This window comes from Choristoneura fumiferana, chromosome 26 (genome assembly GCF_025370935.1).
Source record: "Choristoneura fumiferana chromosome 26, NRCan_CFum_1, whole genome shotgun sequence".
Taxonomy (NCBI): Eukaryota; Metazoa; Arthropoda; class Insecta; order Lepidoptera; family Tortricidae; genus Choristoneura; species Choristoneura fumiferana.
This window is the reverse complement of record NC_133497.1, coordinates 7,752,317-7,773,633: the sequence shown is the minus strand read 5'-3', so window position 1 is coordinate 7,773,633 and position 21,317 is coordinate 7,752,317. Positions and strand designations below refer to the sequence as shown.

At 39.3% G+C, this 21,317-nt stretch overlaps 2 protein-coding genes across 2 annotated transcripts in view; both read left to right on the top strand.

Annotated features, from left to right (window-relative positions):
• Positions 1 to 14,301, top strand: part of LOC141442655 (phenoloxidase-activating factor 2-like) — a 25,167-nt gene extending 10,866 nt beyond the window's left edge. The window contains exon 10 of the mRNA XM_074107698.1: positions 13,577 to 14,301. Coding sequence (XP_073963799.1) covers positions 13,577 to 13,738 — 162 coding nt within the window. The 3' untranslated portion in view covers positions 13,739 to 14,301. The remainder of the gene's footprint in view (positions 1 to 13,576) is intronic.
• Positions 14,302 to 14,383: 82 nt separating this feature from the next.
• LOC141442645 (uncharacterized) lies at positions 14,384 to 19,181 on the top strand. Its single transcript, XM_074107686.1, has 2 exons — positions 14,384 to 15,468; positions 16,405 to 19,181. Exons 1-2 carry the CDS (start codon positions 15,267 to 15,269, stop codon positions 17,778 to 17,780), a joined length of 1,578 nt encoding a protein of 525 aa, XP_073963787.1. The 5' UTR covers positions 14,384 to 15,266; the 3' UTR covers positions 17,781 to 19,181.
• Positions 19,182 to 21,317: the final 2,136 nt, after the last annotated feature.

Sequence of the window (21,317 nt, the reverse complement as noted above, 5' to 3'; positions counted from 1 at the left end):
AAACCCCGACTGTCACTTCAAAGTTCAATATCTCAAAAACGGCTGAATCGATTTTGATAAAACATAGCTAGAAAACCTGCTTTCCAATAAAAAAACCGGTCCATCCGTTTAAGAGCTAGCAGCAGCAGACAGACACACATAGCGGTCAAACTTATAACACCCCCCTTTTTGCGTCGGGGGTTTAACAACACCCAACCCGCGCTAAACCGGGGCGCGTCAACGTAGAGTATATAAATGCATTTTATGGTTAGATTGATATTTTTAAATTCGTAATATCTTTTGAATTGAATGTCCGATTTGAATAATTCAAAAAGTAGTATGATTGGTTATTTGGAGTCTTTTTTGTATTTTTTATTTCAACTCCAAACTGTCCAGCGGTGGTGTAGGGGTATAGCACGCAGCACGGATTGCTGAGGACCTGGGTTCGATTCCCAGCGCTGGTCTCTTTTTCTGGTTTTTCTGTGCATCCATGTCTCAGTTTGTATTTTCGATTTGTATTTTCAAAAAGTAGTGTACAGATATTGAAACCGTCTTGAATATGAAATTATTTATTTGGATAAGGATTTACACAAAGGTATAGCATGGTCTGATTTTAGTTGGCGTGTCAGTCAACTTTTAAAATATATAAAAGTAGTAGTGACATAACTACAATAGTGACATACTCGTTCGGAAGTTTTTTGTAGAAATTGATGTGAGTATTCTTTTATACTTGTAATTGAATTTTTTTATGTTCTATCATCAATAGTTTCCACAGCCACAGCGTATTAGATGAAAGATGTTTTATGGCAACTTTTTTACACTTTGAGGTATATTATTGAAGTTTTAGTACGGAACCCTAATCTTTTCTGGTAATAAATATAGCCTAAGGCACTGGAATAATTTAGCATTCTAATAGTGAAAGAATTTTTAAAACCAGTCCAGTAGTTTTTGAGTTAATTCGTAACAAAAATATAAGCATCCAAATCTTTCCTCTTTATAATATAAGTATAGATTATTAATAGAACCTAGCAATGTCAAAGGGTTTATTAATTACATGGTCATCTTTTTTTAAATGATCAGTTTTTTCTATTATGTCATTTATTTTGAGTAGTATTTTGATTCATTATTCACCAACGGCTTTACTCTTATTTGAACTTTGGATGTGTTATAATTTATATTTGCATAAAAACGTAATGCTAAAAACGTAAACTGCTTTCATAATTTTACAATATTTTTTGTATCTATATTTCGTCATTAAATTATTTGATTTTAATGCTTGACTATAAAGTTGCCTTTTTTGTTTACTTGCTATCACACACAACTCCTTTGGTTTTCCACATTGGTTTTCTTTCGTGAGTTTTTTTTTAACCGGAACACATAGAAGCTTAGCATAGATCAAAAACGAGATTAAAACTATCACATCTGTTTCTGACTTGAATGAGTTTTCTGAATTTTTTGAGGGATTGACCTTATCATATAATTTGTTTGTCTATTTTGATATCCAATACGCAATATTTCTCTCAGGCAGGAGCAGTCTTCTTATGTATTGGTTATCGTTTTGCATTTGTTTATTATTATTCAAGGGAACAAAAGAGACATATGAGAACTGAGTACCTACTGACTAGACGTAGCAATTCATTCTGTTTATGTACATTTAGATATTTATTATACAGTACTTCTCCAAGTATCTATCTCTGGTATCCTAGAGATGGCAAGAGGAGCAGAGGAAGACAACATATAAGATGGGAGGATGAGTTAAAGCTAACGGCAGGCCCGAACTGGAGGAGGGTAGCCAGGGATAGAAAACAGTGGAAAATGTTAGAGGAGGCCTTTGTCAAGCGACACACTGAGCTTAGAGATATTCTATAACAATACAACGGAGGAGGATGAGCTCAGGATAAAAAGGCTAAATAGATAGATAGATAGACTTCTCCAAGTATGACATAAGTATTTGCGAGCAGCTATATAGTTATAGACAGAGCATTTGAAATTTAATGAGTTCCAGTCATGTGATCCTCCCATGATAAATACAGTAAGCAGTACAGAAAACACGAGTATAATACATAGAGATTTTCTAAGGTAAGCAATAGGCGGCCTTATCGCTTCAGAGCGATCTCTTCCAGGCAACCTTTACAATGGACAGAAATAAGGAATACATTTTAGCAGGTGGAGCAATTTAAAGTAGATATTAGAGCAGTATCAAGAATACATAAACTAACACATACAATACACATACACAACAAATCTAAACAGATAGATACCATAACAACATATAAGTAAGCTAACTATAACATTCATACGCAAGATGACAGATAGTGCTCTCTAAGCATAGACTTAAAGATTGGCAAGGACTTTGCGCGCCTCAAGTCTATCAGTAGGGAGTTCCACAACCGAGTGGCCTGGACAGTGTAAAATAAACATAGAATTTAGAGTTGTAAAGTGGGACAGTATAAGGAGAAAGTTCTGAGAGCAACGAGCAGAAGTAACATAGCTAAATCGCTCTTTGAGGTAGCAAGGATCACTACGCAATCTGAAATTGTAAAGCTTTTACATATATTATCACATGATTTTAATACCTGTTCAGTTCAATTGGTGCATTCGGTTTTACTACAGCCTGTTACCGTATATTAATCACCTAATGAAGCCTGAAGTAAATTACGAATATTCCTACCACACTGATCGCTGAAGAGAAGAACGACGACTTAGAACTGTCGCCTGTCACCCCGGCGGGTAAGGACCTGGACTCTATCATAGCCCAGCTGAAAACTACCGCTGCGCTCGTCGGCAACAAGGACGTAGACTTGGACTTGTCGCCGGTCGCTCAGGCGATCGGCGGCGACCTGGACTCAATCATAGCTCGTCTGCAGTCTACCGCAGCGCCCGTCGCCAATAAGAACGACGACTTTAGACCTGTCGCTTATCACCCCAGCGGGTAAGACCACCATAGACCCAGTATCATGATGATGATGATGACGTTGATGACAATGACGATGACAACGACAATGCGACAACGACAACGACAGTGACAATGACGAAAGTGATGATGGTGACAATGAACTTTCAATCGTTCAAAGCTTAAGAGCGTTTATACCTGCTGAGCTGGCAACGTTGCATTTTTGTTAGTTTTTCTCGATTATTTCATAAAAATTGAATGAAAATTAAAAATGTTGTCTGATAGAACACTTCTTAATATATAAGTTAATGTGTCTACTCCAATAATTCTTCGTGATAGACTTTTGTATTCTTCAAAAACTAATTAATGTTTATAACCGGTTTTTAAAGATAATAAAAGTCTGTACCGAATAATTATTGGAGTAGACACATTAACTTATATATTAAGAAGTGTTCTATCAGACAACATTTTTAATTTTCATTCAATTTTTATGAAATAATCGAGAAAAACTAACAAAAATGCAACGTTGCCAGCTCAGCAGGTATAAAGGCTCTTAACTGGAAGAGATCCCTTTTATGTATGTATGTATGTATGTAACTCTTTATTATACAAAGAAAATAAGTTCGCCTTTGTACATCTCTTTCTCTTGTTAACTGCTATTTTCATATGTTTTATGTACAATAAAGATTTATACAATGATGACAAAGACAATGATGATGATGATAATGATGATGGCGATAATGACAATGCCGATGATGATGATGATGATGATTGTTTCTTTCCAGCCAGTGACAAGTCGTGCACAACGGAGAACAAGGAAGAGGGCGAGTGCGTCCCGTACTACCTGTGCGACGGGAACAACACCATCATTGAGGACGGCACCGGCATCATCGACATACGGTCAGTCAACACCATAGTAAAACAGGAGAAGTATGTTAAATCCGACCCTTTAGGAGACAACTGCCTACTCCAGCGCGGACGCTACCTACCTACTAATTACATACCGGCTTATGATATTCTTAAACTATTAATATTAATTACATCATGTCCCTTTTATCTATTAGGATATATTTATTCACATAAATTAGCATTATTACCAGTATCCAGCATCTAGATATTCATTAATTGAGTAGTAGCATTTTTCTATAATGAATTCTTATGTTACAATATATAATATATAATAAAATTGCGTTACAGTGTTCGAGATGGCCCCTGTCAGTCGTACCTCGACACCTGTTGCGTGTCCAAAGAGAGGAGGAAGCCCAACGACCCGATCACCCCACCTGTCAACGTTACAACGACTCTTTATTAATCATCATAATTACGGCTATTATTTACAATAATAATGATATTACCAATAAAAAATATGAGTATGAGTAATATAGTGAGCAGTAACAGAAGACAATCGGGGTTGTCTATTTTTTTACAAGCTTTTGTTCACTTGCCGTATTTAATATTTAAGTATTTACTAGCTTTTACCCGCGGCTTCCCCCGCGTGGAATTCGGTTATCGCGCGCTATTCCCTCGGGAACTGTGCATTTTTCCGGGATTAAAAAGTAGCCTATGTCACTCTCTGGCCCATAAACTATATCTAAAAGTCACGTCGAAACGGAGCGACGGATCGACGTGAAAGACGGACAAACATGCAAACACACTTTCGCATTTGTAATATTAGTACTGATATGGATTTGTTTGTTTGGGGGTCATTATTCGAGCGTATTTTTTTTTAGGGTTCCGGAGCCAAAATACCAAAAACGGAACCCTTATAGTTTCGCCATGTCTGTCTGTCTGTCTGTCTGTCCGTCCCTCCGCGGCTTTGCTCAGGGACTATCAATGCTAGAAAGCTGTAATTTTGCACGAATATGTATGTAAACTATGCCGACAAAATGGTACAATAAAAAATTTCAAACAATTTTTTTTTAGTGTAAGTACCTCCCATAAACTTAAAGTGGAGGTGATTTTTTGTTTCTCAGCCAACCTTGTAGTGTGGGGTATCGTTGGTTAGGTCTTTTAAAATCATTACGGGGTTGCTAAAACGATTTTTCGATTCAGTGATTTGTTATTCAACTTTAAAATGTAAATTTTCATTAAAATCGAGCGTCCCTCTAAAATCTAAAGCGGTGGGTGGAAAATTTTGAAAAAAAAAACAGAAAGGTAGTAGGTATCTTAAACTTTCAAGGAAAACTATAACTAAGTTTGCGTTAGAATTGTTAGTAGTTTAAGAGTAAATAGCAGCCTCAACGAGTAAATAGAAGACTTGGAAGATTCCGTATAATTTATACGAAATCCTTAGAAAAATATTACTTATTTTTTTCTTAATGGGTACGGAACCCTATTTTGGCCGTGTCCGACACGCTCTTGGCCGGTTTTTTTTTCGTGGGCACATTTTTGTTGACATGGTAGAAGATTATTTTACAGTTTCCAAGTTATTATCTAGTAAAATACTGAGGTCTAAAAAGTAATCGATAATTTCATCAAATTCTACAGCCCATTCATAAAAAAAATTGGAACACGATAATTGCGGCGGTTAAAACACTCGAAAATTTATAAACACCTGTTTATAAATATTAGAGTGTGATAGGATCATAATAAAGTAGGTAAGCATTACAAAGAACAATTGGGGTTGCCTGTTTGTTTATTTATTTGTTTGGGTCGAATATTAGAAGCTGAATTTGACCCACTGCCAGTGGTCGGATTGATTTGAAATTTCGGATACTTACTAATATAAATCTGGTGCTAATACGATAATCTGTGTAGTGACTAGTGATGTAACGAATATTCGCATTCGCATTCGCAAAATTTCTGCGAATGTTTTGCAAATATGAATATCAGAAAAAAATACAATTATTATTAGATAATAGATAGGTTAATAAAATCAAAATGCATTCATTTCTTATGTTTTTTTATACAAAAAAAATAACTTAATCTCGTAATCACATTATCAGTCTTCACTTAATCATTTGGTATTATTTATTTATTTACTTTGCGATGCGTTCGTATAAACTGGGTAATTCTCGGAACAAAGTACAAACGGAACGCACTTCGTTCGAACGAGACTGCCACAGATAATTTGGCGCCAAAACGAAAAACTGAATATTCGCATTCGCATTCTCGAATGTCGGTAGCAGATATTCGCATTCGCATTCGCATTCGCGAATGTTCAAAAAATGACATTCGTTACATCACTAGTAGTGACATCCTGATGGCCCAGCCCGCATCGTCTCCACAGGAGAGAACTCCTCAATGGTTATTGGTATCGACTTGAAATTTAGTACAGAAATGTAGTTTAGATGACAACGCACGTACAGTCACAGCTTATTGAGAACCTTTTTTGTATTAGGTTAAATACAGACGGATAGACAAATTCCTTTTTAAAGCCGGTAAAAATAATTCCTTTGTCATTGACATTGCTAACTTAATTGCAATATCACAACTCACATTCACATCCCGACACAAGGTTCATGTGCCAGCGGCCAAAATTTGAACTAAAGGTTTTTCACACTACATTTTTGTGTTCAGATAGACGACAGCGCCACCAGTAGTAGCAAAGGTATCTTTGTAGCAATGGCGGACACTAAGTGTCATGGCCAAGTAAATACTATTAACATCATAATGATATGACGTAATATTTGATTTAACGTTGGGGGAAAAACATACTAGTTTCATCGCTTGGAAACTATTTTATGTATTTTTTTTCTAAATTACACCGAAAACTAGAACCTAAGCTAGAACACATTATAAACCGGCCAAGTGTGTTATGTTACACAAAGGAGGATACTATCCATTTTTATGAGCACCGCTTCTGGAATCAATAAGAATAAGCGATATACGACCGGAAGGGTATTTTAGGGAATATTATTTCTGTCCCATCAGACTAATTGTTTTCAAAACGACATACCGTTTTAGCCACGCACAAATGGCGTACACCGCCATCTATCGGCAGCTATGATAATAAGTTAACCCGTTTGCAGGCGCGAGAGGGCTGCGGCTGGAACAACCCCGACGGAGTAGGCACCCGCATCACCGGCGGAGTCGACGGAGAGGCCAACTTCGCGGAGTTCCCCTGGATGGTCGCGATTCTCAAGTAATTATATAAGTACCTGGGCGACCGAGCTAAATAATAAGGGTTTTCCCAGAGACAAGACCATGCTAGATCGATTTGTCATCCCAGAAAACCCCACATACCAAATTGGAGCCGTTTCCGAGATTCTGACGATTAGGGTTCCGTAGTTTTATAAAAAGGCTGTTGATATGTTTGGATGTCGTTTTCGATTATTTGTTAGAGTTCCTGTAATATCAGATAACTAAAAAAAACTGTATCAGAATCTTCGGCCATTTTTACCCGACTGCCCGAAGGAGGGTTATGTTTTTCGAGCGTATGTATGTATGTATGTATGTGGGTATGTATGTCCATTTCTTTGGTCCTCGCTGCAGCCTCATTACCGAAGTATCCACAAAAATGAGACTGTTGAATCGCTCGATTAACGACCTAATACGACCTTGGCCCTATACGACGAAGTGCTAAATTCGACCTTCGAATCTTGCCGTCCCGCTAACGCTTAGAGGTAGGTATAGTTTGGTTTACTAATATGTTGCATAAAATCGAATCTCATAATTTCGTTTCTCATAACAACCTTGAGCAGAATCATCATAATTATCACAGAATTACATTTCGCATATATTTTTTCTCATACTATCATTTCTCATAATTTTGTAAAGCAGAATATGAGCATCACATAATATCGATGAGAATAAAATTTATATGTTTGAATAGTTGCTAGGCAGAAAGATATCTCATAATATTATTTTGCGTAAGGATAATAAAAAGCAATTTATTGGCAGCAGTAAGATTCTGGCGCTTGCCGGCCGCTGCCGCGGTACGCTCGCTTCGCTCGCTCGGCTCGCGCGCTGTTGTGGTCGCAGTTCTAACCTAACCCAACCTACAATGTAGCTGGCGTTCTGGCGCTTTGCCTGCTGCTGTTACAGCACGCTTACTTTGCTGGCCATACTTTAACCTTAACCTATTCTTATGGTAGCTGTTAGTTCCCTTAACTATGTCATTACTTTAACATGTTAAAGTCAGTGCTATTTAAAATCTAGTATTTTGCTATGCCATTATGCCATATAAAAATCGGCGATACTAATGTTCTGCTATTTACCTAATATTCTGAGAAATGACTATTATTCGAACTGATAATTCGGCTAAAAAAATATATATGATATACATGTTATGCGAAGTGTATTTCGGAGAATCGATACAAGATAAAGGGCATATAGTTTATTTATTTAAGGCGGTAGCAGTTGTAATATTCGAGCTAACGTGAAAGAGGCCACGCTTATTTCCCGCGCGGTATTCTGTGTGGCCTCTTTCACGTTAGCTCGAATATTACAACCGGTAACGCCTCCGCGCCGCACCGCTCCGCTCCGCCTCCGCTGTCAGTGTGTTCCTAGCTAGCATAAGAGGGGTTAATGGTTTACGTGTGTTGCAGGATCGAACCGGTAAACGCTGCGGAGCCGGACGGCCAGAAACTGAACGTTTACGTGGGGGGGGGCTCCCTGATCCACCCGAGCGTGGTGCTGACGGCGGCGCACTACGTGGCGGGCGCAAGCGCGCTGCGCGTGCGCGCCGGCGAGTGGGACACGCAGACCAAGAACGAGCTGTACCCCTACCAGGACCGGGACGTGCGGCAGACCGTCGTGCATAAGGACTTTAACAGTGGTAGGTCACAGTTCGGATACGAATAGGGAGGGCCGGATTTAGGGGAGGTCATCTGGGGCTACAGCCCCGGGGCCTCCACAAAAGGGGGGCCCCCACAATAGTCTTCGGGTTTTTTTATCAAATTCCAACAAGTAAAGACAATACATATAGTAATTTGTACAATTGTTCATTTTACTTGGAAAATAGTTTTTGGGGGGCTCCACTTCTTGTTGCCTCAAGGCCTCTTAATCCGGTCCGGGGAATAGGTAGTGCCACGACAGTTGAAGTGAATAATTTAATAGACAAACGAACTTACCTGTATGTGAAGTTCGACTGTAGGTGTAATTATGCGAAGTTGTTGTCTCGCCCAAAGATGATTGACGCCATAGAGTACAAACCGGTACTACATTAGTAAACTTTCATCATCGAGGACGAGACCACAACGAGCATAATAAATAGAGACACACACAGCCACATGAAGAACGGATTGCATGAAAGGAGAAGGAATAAAATGAATGAGTTGTTACAGTCATTCGACTGTAATTTTTTGAATCTTTGAATCTTTAAAAACAAAACTGCCCCCTGCGCCCAGGCAACCTGTTCTACGACGTCGGGCTCCTCTTCCTGTCTTCGCCGGTGGAGGCGGCGCCCAACGTGGGGGTGGCGTGCCTGCCCCCCCTCAACATGCGCGTCGCCCCCGGCACGCGGTGCTTCGCTAGCGGCTGGGGCAAGGACGTCTACGGCAAGGAAGGCCGGTACCAGGTCATCCTGAAGCGGGTATGTAACCATGCTGTAAACCTAGACTTATGCAGGCGCGTATTTGCCCTAGGGCTGATGGGGTCGTGGCCCGGGGCCGGCTGCGGGGGGCGGCGAAGACCTATTGGGTCAAGGTGCGGACATAATATTTAAAAACCGACGCCACGCTGCCCTTGCAATGCAACCGCCATCCAACGCATGTCAGTACTAATCATTCCCAATATTTATTATGGTCAGGTGCAAATAGAAACATGCGGACGACGTGTTTAATAGTATTTATCTACACCCATATAGTAAATCCTCAATTATGCGTTCAAAAACCATAGGTAATGACCAGCATTACGATATTGGATCCTATTATGAACACGGCTGTATCGTAATGGTCATAACGATACAGAAATCTGTATCGTAATGAGATTTCATACATCATTACAGCACGGAGGGGGGGGGAGCGCTCTGCAGCGCTCTCTATCATGTGCTCAAGAACCATTGAGAATGACCTGCATTAACTCTTAACTAGGTATCGCTCTGCAGCTGCAGGTCGTCGCGCGCGCAGCTCGTGGGGCAGACATACCTACCTAGTTAGAGTTAATGCAGGTCATTCTCAATGGTTCTTGAGCACATGATAGAGGATTTAATATATGGATATAGATAAAATATTCTATGCAACTGTAAGTAACTAGGCCTTAAAACGCTTTGGCGGAGGTCACCAAATCGGAATAAGTTAAATCCTGACTTTTCCAGTTTCTTATTTGACTAGCTTCTGGGTAGATCATGTTCTTATTAGGTTGGATTCGGGGCGAGTCAGTTTCGAAACATGTCAAACACTATATTTACCAATTTCTTATTTAGCATTTTTCTGAGGAGGTCTGATTTTTAGTAGGTTAGGAAGTTTTTTCGGAGTAGGTTAAATTAGAACAAGAACCGATTCAGACAAGAAAGGTTTCTTTAAAAAACAAATTCTAACTAAATTTGTTTCCTTATTATGACTGAATCTAATTAGAGGGGATTCTTAATAAGTATACGTCATAGTTAGTTATTTTCTACGTTCGATGGTTTCTGTGGAGGTCAAGTACAATTGGCTAGAATATCAGATGACACTTAACATCAATACTATTTACTAATGACTTAATCGTAAGTGTTCTGGCCACTTGTAAACATATCTATCATAAATCATAAAACAATATTTCTCTACCGTTGTCAATGTCAAGCTAGTTCTTTACTAATTTGCAATGGAAAAAGACCTAAAAGTGATAAATACGGCAAAATTAAAGCCATGTGTTATACTCGGAGACTTCAAATATTGCTTTCAAAAACAAAATAAAAATGAAACGCTGCACTTCAGATAATGTATGTTAATAAAAATAAATGTTTCTGTCTATTTTTATCGTATTTTATTTAACCCTTTGAATGCCAAGAACAACTAAACGTGTCGAGTGTTGTCCTGCCTACCACAGCCGTGGTGGCGTTAGCTGTCAAAGTCACCTTCATGTCTTAAATAGGTAGTATTTATATAATAGTGTAGATGGGGTGGTCTACGATACGTAGTTCTATCATAATCATAGACTAACTGTTCATGCAATTTTGCAGCATTCCGTACCTACTGTACCTAATATACTGTTATTACATTTCTCGCTGAAAAAAGACTACAAATAATTGTGGTTGACTGTAAATTCGCATGACGTACACGATTTTGACTTACACTAGAAATGTCACTTATACGAGTTTTACGTAATCAAAAACTAACCAAATTAGATATAGACTATTAATGAATGAAACGTATAAAGAATTTGACCTAATCAGAAAAGGGCTTATTATTGAATTTGATGCGGTTATAATTTGGTTTTGTTAAAATTTAGCTTACCTAACTGTTTCAGCATTGATCCTTTAACGGATTAGGCATAATCAGAATTAAACTTATTACCGAAACGACCTCTTGGGAACTAAACGATTCAGAAACTGACTCAAAAGAAACTGGAAAAGTCAGGATTTAACTTATTCCGAATTTGGTGACCTCCGCCCAAACCCTTAAAAACACTCATGTGGCCCTATTATGAAACTCGGCTACGCCTCGTTTAATAAACACACACTCGTGTTTTAAGGACTCATATTACGATACAGTTGCATAAAATACTATTTTCCGAGTTATAAGTAATTCGATTATTTGAGTGGTTCAACCGCCTCATTTTTGTGGCCACATTTTTCTATGACGGACATTTCTCGGACGGACAGCGAAGTCTTAGTAATAGGGTTTCCGTTTTTACCCTTTTGGAACGGAACCCTTAAAATATAGAAATGCTTTCTTATATTCACTTTTCTATACAAAAAGATCACGAACCGGAAGACGAAGGCCTCCCACTAGGTGGACTGACGACATCGTGAGAGTTGCGGGAAACCGGTGGATGCAAGTGGCGAGTTGTCTAATCCTTGTCGAGGAGGCCTTTTTTCAGCAGTGGACGTCTTACGGCTGATGATGATATACAAAAAGATAATAAATAGCATTGGTATTTATGTACAAGCTTTTATTTAGTTTCAGCTGTCCCGTCTGTCTGTCTGTCTGTAGTCAAAACTTGCCTGTTAAATTCAACCAACTTCCAGTAGTCGGATTGACTTGAAATTTGGAATACTTATGTAAATTGCGTGACAACTGATCTGGTAGTGACATCCTTAGTCCGGCCAGGATCGTCTCTGCAGGAGGGAACTCTTCAACGGTTAATGGCATCGACTTGAATTTGGTATGAAATTGTAGTTTGGGTGACAATGCAAGTACAGTCAACAAAAAATCTTGTTTTTTTTTTTATTTACCAAAAACTTGTTAAAGGTGGAGTTACCAGTGGTGGACCGAACGCGCTGCGAGCAGCTGCTGCAAAGCACGCGGCTCGGCGTGCACTTCCGTTTGCACAGCAGCTTCATGTGCGCAGGCGGCGAGCCCGGACGGGACACCTGCAGGGGAGACGGGGGCTCGCCCCTCGTCTGCCCCGCCGAGGTACACTACATACAGCTATAACAGATGTTGCAACAGTTACTGCAACATGTCAAAGTCAAAGTCAAAATATCTTTATTCAATTTAGGCTATAAACAAGCACTTATGAATGTCAAAAAAAAATCTACCACCGGTTCGGAAAAACCTCTGTCGAGAAGAACCCGGCAAGAAACTCAACAGGGTATATTTTTTTCAAACAGATTTACAATATTATTAAATGATATCACAAGTATTTAACACAACTTTATTTTTAACACAGTAGGTTCGCTATTTGAAGGGATCGCTAATGCGGATCGGAATTATTTCCAAATATCCCTGTCCATGATATAATCATTAACTCTATAATACATGTGGTGCAACACTGGCAGTATAGCACCCGAGTGACTATAGCAACCCTGCCGAGGTATAGCTTAGTACCCGAGCGCTCGTTATGATTGACGTAGCAACCCAGCCGGCTTTAAAAGAGGTTACTGGAGCGCTGGTACTACAGGGCGCCTCGCGCACCAGCTGAACAAACCACTTAATTGGAATACCTATTTTTATCGATCTAAAGGAAAACTAGACTCAGCGTATTAACTTTTATTACCCGACTGCAAGAAAAGGTAATGTCTTATCTCGTAGGAGTGAGTATACATTGGGTTTCTGCTCGAGCTTACTCGAACTCGAGAAAACTCGAGACATTTGGCTTCACTCGAGACGAGAAAAAAATTACCGGAACTCGAGAATTCTCGAGTTCCAAATTTAAATGCGCCAGATGCGGTTTTTCGCTGGACGGCTTTTGGGGACTGAATAACTAAAGTAAAATACTTATTAATTCAAATTAGATAGCTTAGTATTCTCCCCCACGCAAAAAAAGGCATAGCCATTTTCATTTGTAGACCCAAAAGTAGTTAACTCTCGTGCACAGTTAATACATTAATCTGTTCAGTTTATTTTTAAGTTTTGATTATTACGTAAGATTGTTTTTGTTCCTTGCCTTACCTTATAATAAGAGGTAGTAAAAGTACCAAAAAAATCAAAAACCCGACTACTTAAAAAAAATTAAAAACAATTAAATAAGTTTAGTGGTCTAGAACTCTGTTATGATCTGTGGTTATGACAAACACAACCTGTCATTTTATCGCTTGTCTTGTATCTAAAAGGGCGCGAAAGGCAATCACTCGTCTGGGGCGCGTAGATGGCTGAAAGGCCGGCCCTTGAGACCTATATAGCATACAGCGCCTCTCCTCCCACATGTCCAAAAAATAACTCTATATTTTTCCCACAGTACGACAAGGACCGCTACGTGCAGTACGGCATAGTGGCGTGGGGTATCGGTTGCGGGGACAAGACCCCCGGCGTTTATGTCGACGTGGCCAAACTGCGGAGCTGGATCGACGACAAAGTGGCCGGCCAGGGCTTCGACCCCAACGTCTACACCTTAGTTTAACTTCAAACCTAGTTATAAGACAAAGGCGTCGACACAGAAGTAACGCTCTATCGTGTTTTCTTAGGTTTTAGTAGTACAGCCGTGAAGTTATGACAGAAAATCGTAGGAATCAGACCTAAAAAAATGTCTTGCCCCCTCATGGGCCACCTGGGTACGCCCTTGTACAGTCAGCAGCAGAAGTAGGTGGGCAGTTAAGTGCTCAAAATGATCAAAACACTTACTTATTACCTTGGCAGCAGACGTGGTAGATCATTTTGAACACCGTAACTGCTCATCCACTTCTGCTGCAACACATTTACACTTTGGCTGAAATAGGTATAAGTAGGTACACTTACAATGTGGCAAAAGACTTAAAATTTTCAGCCTGTGTTTCTGCTGCTATTACTCTTTCTTATTACTTTTGTGAGAACTACATATGTTAAAACGTTGTCTTAGTCCGTTAGCATAGCGGAAATATACTCCTGCTGCTGTAATAATAAACCAACAAAATGATGTGCAACATTTTATAAGCGCGATTAGAAATGTAAAATACTCAGTAATAATGAATAAAATACAGATGTTTTGTACTAAGTTTTCTTTTACACTAGGTTTACCTTTTCCTGGCTTTGATTTTGTCCGGTAGAAATAAATAAAATTAAGTGGCTGTTTTAACCTCCTAAAGCCCAGTCCTTTATAAAGGACTTCTTGTAATTTGAACAAAACTCTAGCATAAATGATGTAAAGTTTGATGTTCATAAATCAAAAATTTGACTTGGGCGTTAGGAGGTTAAAGGACATCAAAACAATAGTTCGTCATTTATGGGTTTCGTGTCACGAAAGTAAAAACTGAATTTGTGTAGGTAGGATCGCTTCGTTGTTCATTTGTGGCACAGCAATCGTTCTTTTATTTGAAAGGATAAACTTCCAGATTGAGTCCATTTAACCTCTTCACCTCCACAAGACAAACGTAGTGCGTGCTCTGTACGCCATTCCATTGGCTGTCACGACTGAGATGACTGGGGCGGTGAAGAGGTTAATTTTATCAAAATTGGCCGACGAGTTTTAGAAGCCGTTTAAATATTTTTATTGTAAGCAAAAAGTTGAAACTACACTTGGGACTCACCAAATGAAAAAAATGTCAGGAAAAAAGCTTCGTAGCTTTTGCTACTCCTTCATAGATGGCGCTGTTCAGTTCAGATAAAACAGGTGTCTATTCATTATACAACGCAGTAATGTTTGGCAGTATTTATAATGTTTAAAAAAAATGCTGTGATGTTTATGGTTTCGATTCGACATTTGACTTGACTTTTTGACTTGACATTTTATTTTAGTGAGTGACACTTCTTTCTTATTTGAAGAGGATATTATAGGTGGAAAATAATTTTATTCGTATATTTTATTGTGATTTTAAAATTTGTTTTGGTTAAATCAAACCATCCTGCATACTATTTTACTATTTTCCCAGTAATACCTTGAAAAATAACAGTAAACAATCTCGCGACGAATTGTTGGAAAATCTAACATCGTAAAACACATAAAACTAATTTAAATGGAATCTGACAATGTGGGACAGGCATCGTTATGCAGGGAGACCGTGGAGTGCGATCCTGTGAAGGAGGAGCCCAAATGGGCCGAGTCCAACGTGAACGAAGCAGCCGAGACAGAAGACTCCTACACCAACCACAAAGTCAAAGACGAATTTATAGTTGTGTTTCTGCCGCCACAGCCTGATGTTGCCTTTTCTATGCCAAGTAAGTGCTATTTGGCTTGGACTAAAGCAAAGGTCCCGACTACATTGGTTAGGTTAGGTTAGTGTTAAGTTATATGTGGCACATGGGACCCCCTTTGCTTAAGGCGGACCCAGTAGGACTGCGCTTAATTTGACCGGAGTTACCCTTTTTCAAAAGATAATCATAGATTTAGTACCTGGGCGATACTTGCGCGGGTTAAAACTCGCGTTTCTCAGAGATAAGACCAAGCTAGATTGATTGAGGTCTGAAAACCCTTACATACCAAATTTCATCGAAATCGTTAGAGCTGTTGCTGAAATCCTCGAAAGAAATAAATATATATACAAGAATTGCTTGTTTATAGATAAAAGATTAATTTATTATGATTTATTTTGATGACCAGATGGCTAAGTGGTTATAGAACCTGACTACAAAGCTGGAGGTCCCAGGTTCAATCCCCGGCCGGGGCACATATTTGTATGAATAATACAAGTGTTTGTTCTCAGGTCTTGATTGTTTAATATGTATTTAAGTATGTATTTATCTATATAAGTATGTTTATCTGTTGCCTAGTACCCATAGTACAAGCTTTGCTTAGTTTGGGACTAGGTCAATGGTGTCAAGTGTCCCATAATATTTATTTATTTTATTAAAGTGAGACAATGTTTCGTAACTAGCCAATTATACATGAATGTCATAAAAATTAATTAAATTTTGAAAATTTTCAATTTAGGTTTTACGGGATGACCGTAAAAGTAAAAATTTGGAATTGAAATAAAAAATACAAAAAGATTCCAAAAAACCAATCTTAATTAAATTTTATCTGCTTACTATAACATAGTCTCAAAAGAACATTGTATACACTGACAATACATCTACTCAGCTATCCAGATTAAAATTAAAGGATTTATTAATTTATTAATAGAACAATTTTACATACCTAATACTTTTTTGCAGATGCTCTGAGCACAACAGAAGAGGGTCCATATAGGCCAAAGCCGGCAGGTGAAGCTGATGCCGCAGCAGAGTGCATGCACACCTGCCATGGGGATGCATCTCACTGCATTAGCACCACCAAGCAGCAGCGCACGCTTAAGACTTCTTTTGTCAAAGATGACCAACATCCAGTAAAAGATCAGCATACAAACAAGTCTTTACACATGAGCCTTAATCGTGAGTTAAGTCCAGATCCGTCCAACATAGAGTCAGTGCACTGTTGTACAGAAGGCAGCACAGCCAATGAAGAATCCGGCTTCAGCAATCACAGTGATGCACCTTCAGGAAGTGCACCATATAGTTGTCATGTATGTGGCAAACAGTTAACCCGAGAATGGCATTTAATCAATCATGTAAGAATTCACACAGGCGAGAAACCCTATAGTTGTAATATATGTAAAAAGCAGTTTTTAAATAAATCATTGTTAAACAGTCATGTAAGAATACACAATAGCTTGAAACCATATAGTTGTGATATGTGTAATAAAAAGTTTAGGCATAAATCGACATTGATTAGTCATATACAAACACACACAGGTCAGAAACCATACAGGTGTGACATTTGTAGCAAACGGTTTATACATAAAGCGCGGTTGACCGTGCACAAGCGATTACATACAGATGAGAAACCGTATAGTTGCGATATATGTCAAAAAAAGTTTGCTGGTAAATCAATGTTGACTAAGCACATAATTATACACTCGACAGCGAAACCCTTCAGTTGCGATATATGTAACGGTAAATTTAAGCATAAATCGACATTGAATAAACATAACCTAACTCACAAAGGTGAAAAACAATTGAAGTGTGAAATATGTGACAAACGGTTCATAAATAATTGGGCGTTGTCTAGCCACAAACAAATACACACAGGTGCAAAACCGTTCAGTTGCGATGTGTGTAATCAACAGTTCAGACATAAATCAACGTTAACCAAACATCAACGATTGCACACAGGCGAGAAATCGTATAGTTGCAACGTGTGTAACAAACAATTTACACAAAAAGTGCATTTGACTATGCATGTTAGAATTCACACAGGCGAGAAACCACATGGTTGCCATATGTGTGAGAAACGGTTTATAGATAAAACTGCGTTAACTAGACACATACGAACGCACACGGGTGAAAAACCTTATAGTTGTGAAGTGTGCAACAAACGGTTTACCCTGCGGGGTCCGCTGACTCGGCATATGGGGACGCACACGGGTGAGAAAGCATATGGCTGCAATATGTGTGACAAACGGTTCACGCGTAAATATGCGTTGACTATGCACGTGCGAACACACAGGGGTTATTATGAATCATTGGAGCCAGAAATTACATTGTTCGAGTAGATTTGTGGTTTAGATGTTTGTCAATGTAGTTGCGGTTAAAGATCTTTACACTTTAGTTCTTTCTCACTGTTCAAAGCAAAGCCAACGAGACCAGATAAATTATGTCATGAGGCGATAATAATAATGACGTCAGCAAGATAGTTTTGCAGGTGGTAGGACCTTGTGCAAGGTCCGTACGGATTGCTACCACCATCTTGCTCGCTAATCCTGCCGTGAAGCAGCAGTGCTTGCACTGTTGGAGAGTAATACAGCCGGTGAAATTACTGGCACTTGAGGTATCCCATCTTAGGCTTCTAGGTTGGCAATCCCCCTGGTGTTGCAGGTGTCTATGGGCGGTGGTGATCTCTTACTATTATGAGATTCACTTGCTCGTTTCCATCCAATCGAATAATAATAAAAAAAGTAATAATGAAATGACGTATCAGAAAAAGATGAAGTATATTTCGTCTTGTTGGCTTTGCCATACCTTTCGACAATTTTATACAAGAATTAAAACATAAATTGATAGCAAAACCAAAAAAAAAGCTTCACATTAGCTTATACGTAAGTAAGATCTGTTATAATAATAAACGAGTTTACAATAAATAAAAACATAGTTGTACAAACAGTTAAAAATTTTATTTAGCATAGTCTAGACACCAGTATAATAGCGTGTGGTAAAATTTTCGCTAGACATCTGGGAGAGTGGGAGAACTTGAGTTAGTTAAAATGAGGAGTGTTCCCACGCCGGCCCAGCGCGGGTTGGGTACTTTACACACACTATTGAATAGCTTCGCAGGTTGCGCGGGTTTCCTCACGATGTCTTCCTGCACCGTAAAGCTCGTGGTGAATTTTAAATGTAATGTAATATCGCCCATGAATTTGTACTTTAAAGGTGAGATTTTTTTTCCTTTACAAATAAATGAATGATTGATTCAAATCGATTTCTTCAATTCTGTCCAGTGTTGGTGTAGGGGTATGGCACGCAGCACGGAATGCTGAGGACCTGGGTTCTATTCCCAGCGCTGGTCTCTTTTTCTGGGTTTTTTCTGTGCATCCATGTTCTCTGCCAGTGGTCTCTGCCTACCCCTACGGGAAAGAGGCGTGATTATATGTATGTATGTATCCATGTTTCAGTTGTATTTTCGTTGGATTTCACGGGATGACTGTAAAAGTACGTAAGTAAGAAAGTTGAAAATAAAAACAAAAAGACTCCAAAAACCAATCTCAATTCAATTTGTAAAGCGATACTTTTTTTAACCTTTTAACCGCCAATACGTTTTCATTCGTATGTGCCCGTATCGAAACCTACACCGAAACTATATGGCATTTTGTCTTAATTATAAGACTGCGGCGAAATGAGCTGGATAATTTTTGTCTTATAATTCAGACAATGGCGGTTAAAGGGTTAATAAGCTTTTTTTTTTATTTACTTACCCTATTCCCCTAAGTTAGGCTGCACGCTGACAGCGACGGGGTAATGCGGACCGGAGTTGCGGACTGCAGGGCTACTACGAAACTCGAAGTTGGTGTCGTGCGGTCCCTCTGACACTTATGCTATTTATACGAGAGCGAGAGGGACGGCACGATACGAACTTGGAGTTTCGTAGTAGCCCTGCTGTTTTTCCATTCCCCGCTCGCGCTCGTTTCTCCGCCCCGCTACCTCGCTCCGCTTTCCAGTTTCAGTAGCGGCATTAGGGTAGAGCGCGGTGGGGCGACCGCCCAGGGCGCCGACTTAGAACGCGTTCAGCCTGGCGGGAACCGCGCGGTTTAAATCGCGCAAGTCCCGCGAGGTTTGAAACGCAAAAATGTGTACTTCAGACACCGCGGTTATTTAGCGATCGCGTTTAGTTCAAGATGGACATCGAACAGGAAATGAAATACTGTGTCTGTGGTTGCTTACAATAAAGAAAAGAAGAAAAAGGCGATATTGGGTGCATCCAATATTTAGGGATCGATTCGAACATGGCGACTTCGTTGCGTTATATCCCAAACTAAGAATGTTTGAGGAAACTCTTTAATTATTAACTCGGGAATGTGCGTGGCCTCCTGGAACGTGACGTCCAAACCGCGCGGTATCCACGACGCAACTGAACTGAACGCTCTCGTCGAGCTCCATAGTAATGAAATCCGCGGTTGTATTTTCTCGCGGTTGGGGGGCAGCAACCGCGCGGTTATGCGGTTGAACGCTTTGGAACATTTTCATGTAAATATGGAACCGCGCGGTTCCCGCCAGTCTGAACGCGCTCTTAAAGGGGCGCCTGAAGCCTAAACCTTCTAGAAAATTCCCAAAAGTTGAGAGCGCCGTGGTAATCTCGCCCAGGGCGCTGGAAGTGCTAAAACCGGCACTGCCCAGTTTTGTATGAATTTTTAAAGCTAGTTACCAACTGTGTCCACTGAAGAGGAGAGGAGATTTTGTTTATGGAATTCTATTAATGGATTTTTATTGAATGTGCGAGAAGACATCGCGAGGAATGTTTGTCTTAAACATTAACTAATAGAAGGGCGTTTTCAAAAAAGAGTGAACTTCCTTTCTTTTTTTTTAAATTTTGGTAAAAAATAGGGTTTTTCCTACTCAGAATCAAGAGCACAAACGATTCCGATAGTTTAGTTTAAAAAAACAAGACAATTTAGATATAACATCCATCCATATTAACATTATAAATGCGAAAGTGTGTTTGTATGTTTGTCCGCCTTTCACGCCGAATCGAGCTACGGATCGACGTGATCTTTGGCATAGAGATATTTTATGGGCCAGAGAGTGACATTGGCTACTTTTTATCCCGGAAAATGCACAGTTCCCGAGGGAACAGCGCGCGATAACCGAATGAATACCACGCGGGCAAAAGCTAGTATTCTAAATATTTTTTTTTAGTATTAAGTCACTTGAAAAACGTTATTTTAAAAAATAACTAAAGAAATGGCTTTTACTCAAGTGTTTTTTAGTCTTGACGAATACTTTTCTGTACAGCACTAATTGTATGACATATTGTTAGTACGCCGAAAAGGGCTACTGTTGAAACTTTTACTTTTAAGACCAAGTACAGTCAACGTCATAAGTGATCACTTTTGTACCTTGTCGCTTTCAGTCGTTACACAATTTCGTATGGCTTTTCAAACATGACGTTAAAATAAAAAGGTACAAAAGTGATCACTTATTTATGACGTTGACTGAACCTGTAGTATGACTCGTTTATAATTGAATGGTATGTACCTATATTTGCCCGTTTAAATTATATTTTTTTGTTTGAAATTTAGATTTTATACTGAATTCTAGGCTCAAGCTCGAGCCCTCCCATTCCGAGAGGAGGCCTGTGCCCAGCAGTGGGACGTTTATAGGCTGGGATGATGATGACCGAATCCTAAGTGAAAAGCAAGATTGAATATCGTCACTAGTTTAAAAAAAACTCGTATCTAAAAATCGTAAATTTTTCCAAGTGAACTTTATGAATATTATATTTCAAGGGTAAATTTTACTGACGTATTGATTCGAGATACACTTGAAAGTAGTGGCGATATGGCATATAGACAGGCAGTGAGGTGTAGGTCAGATTTCAA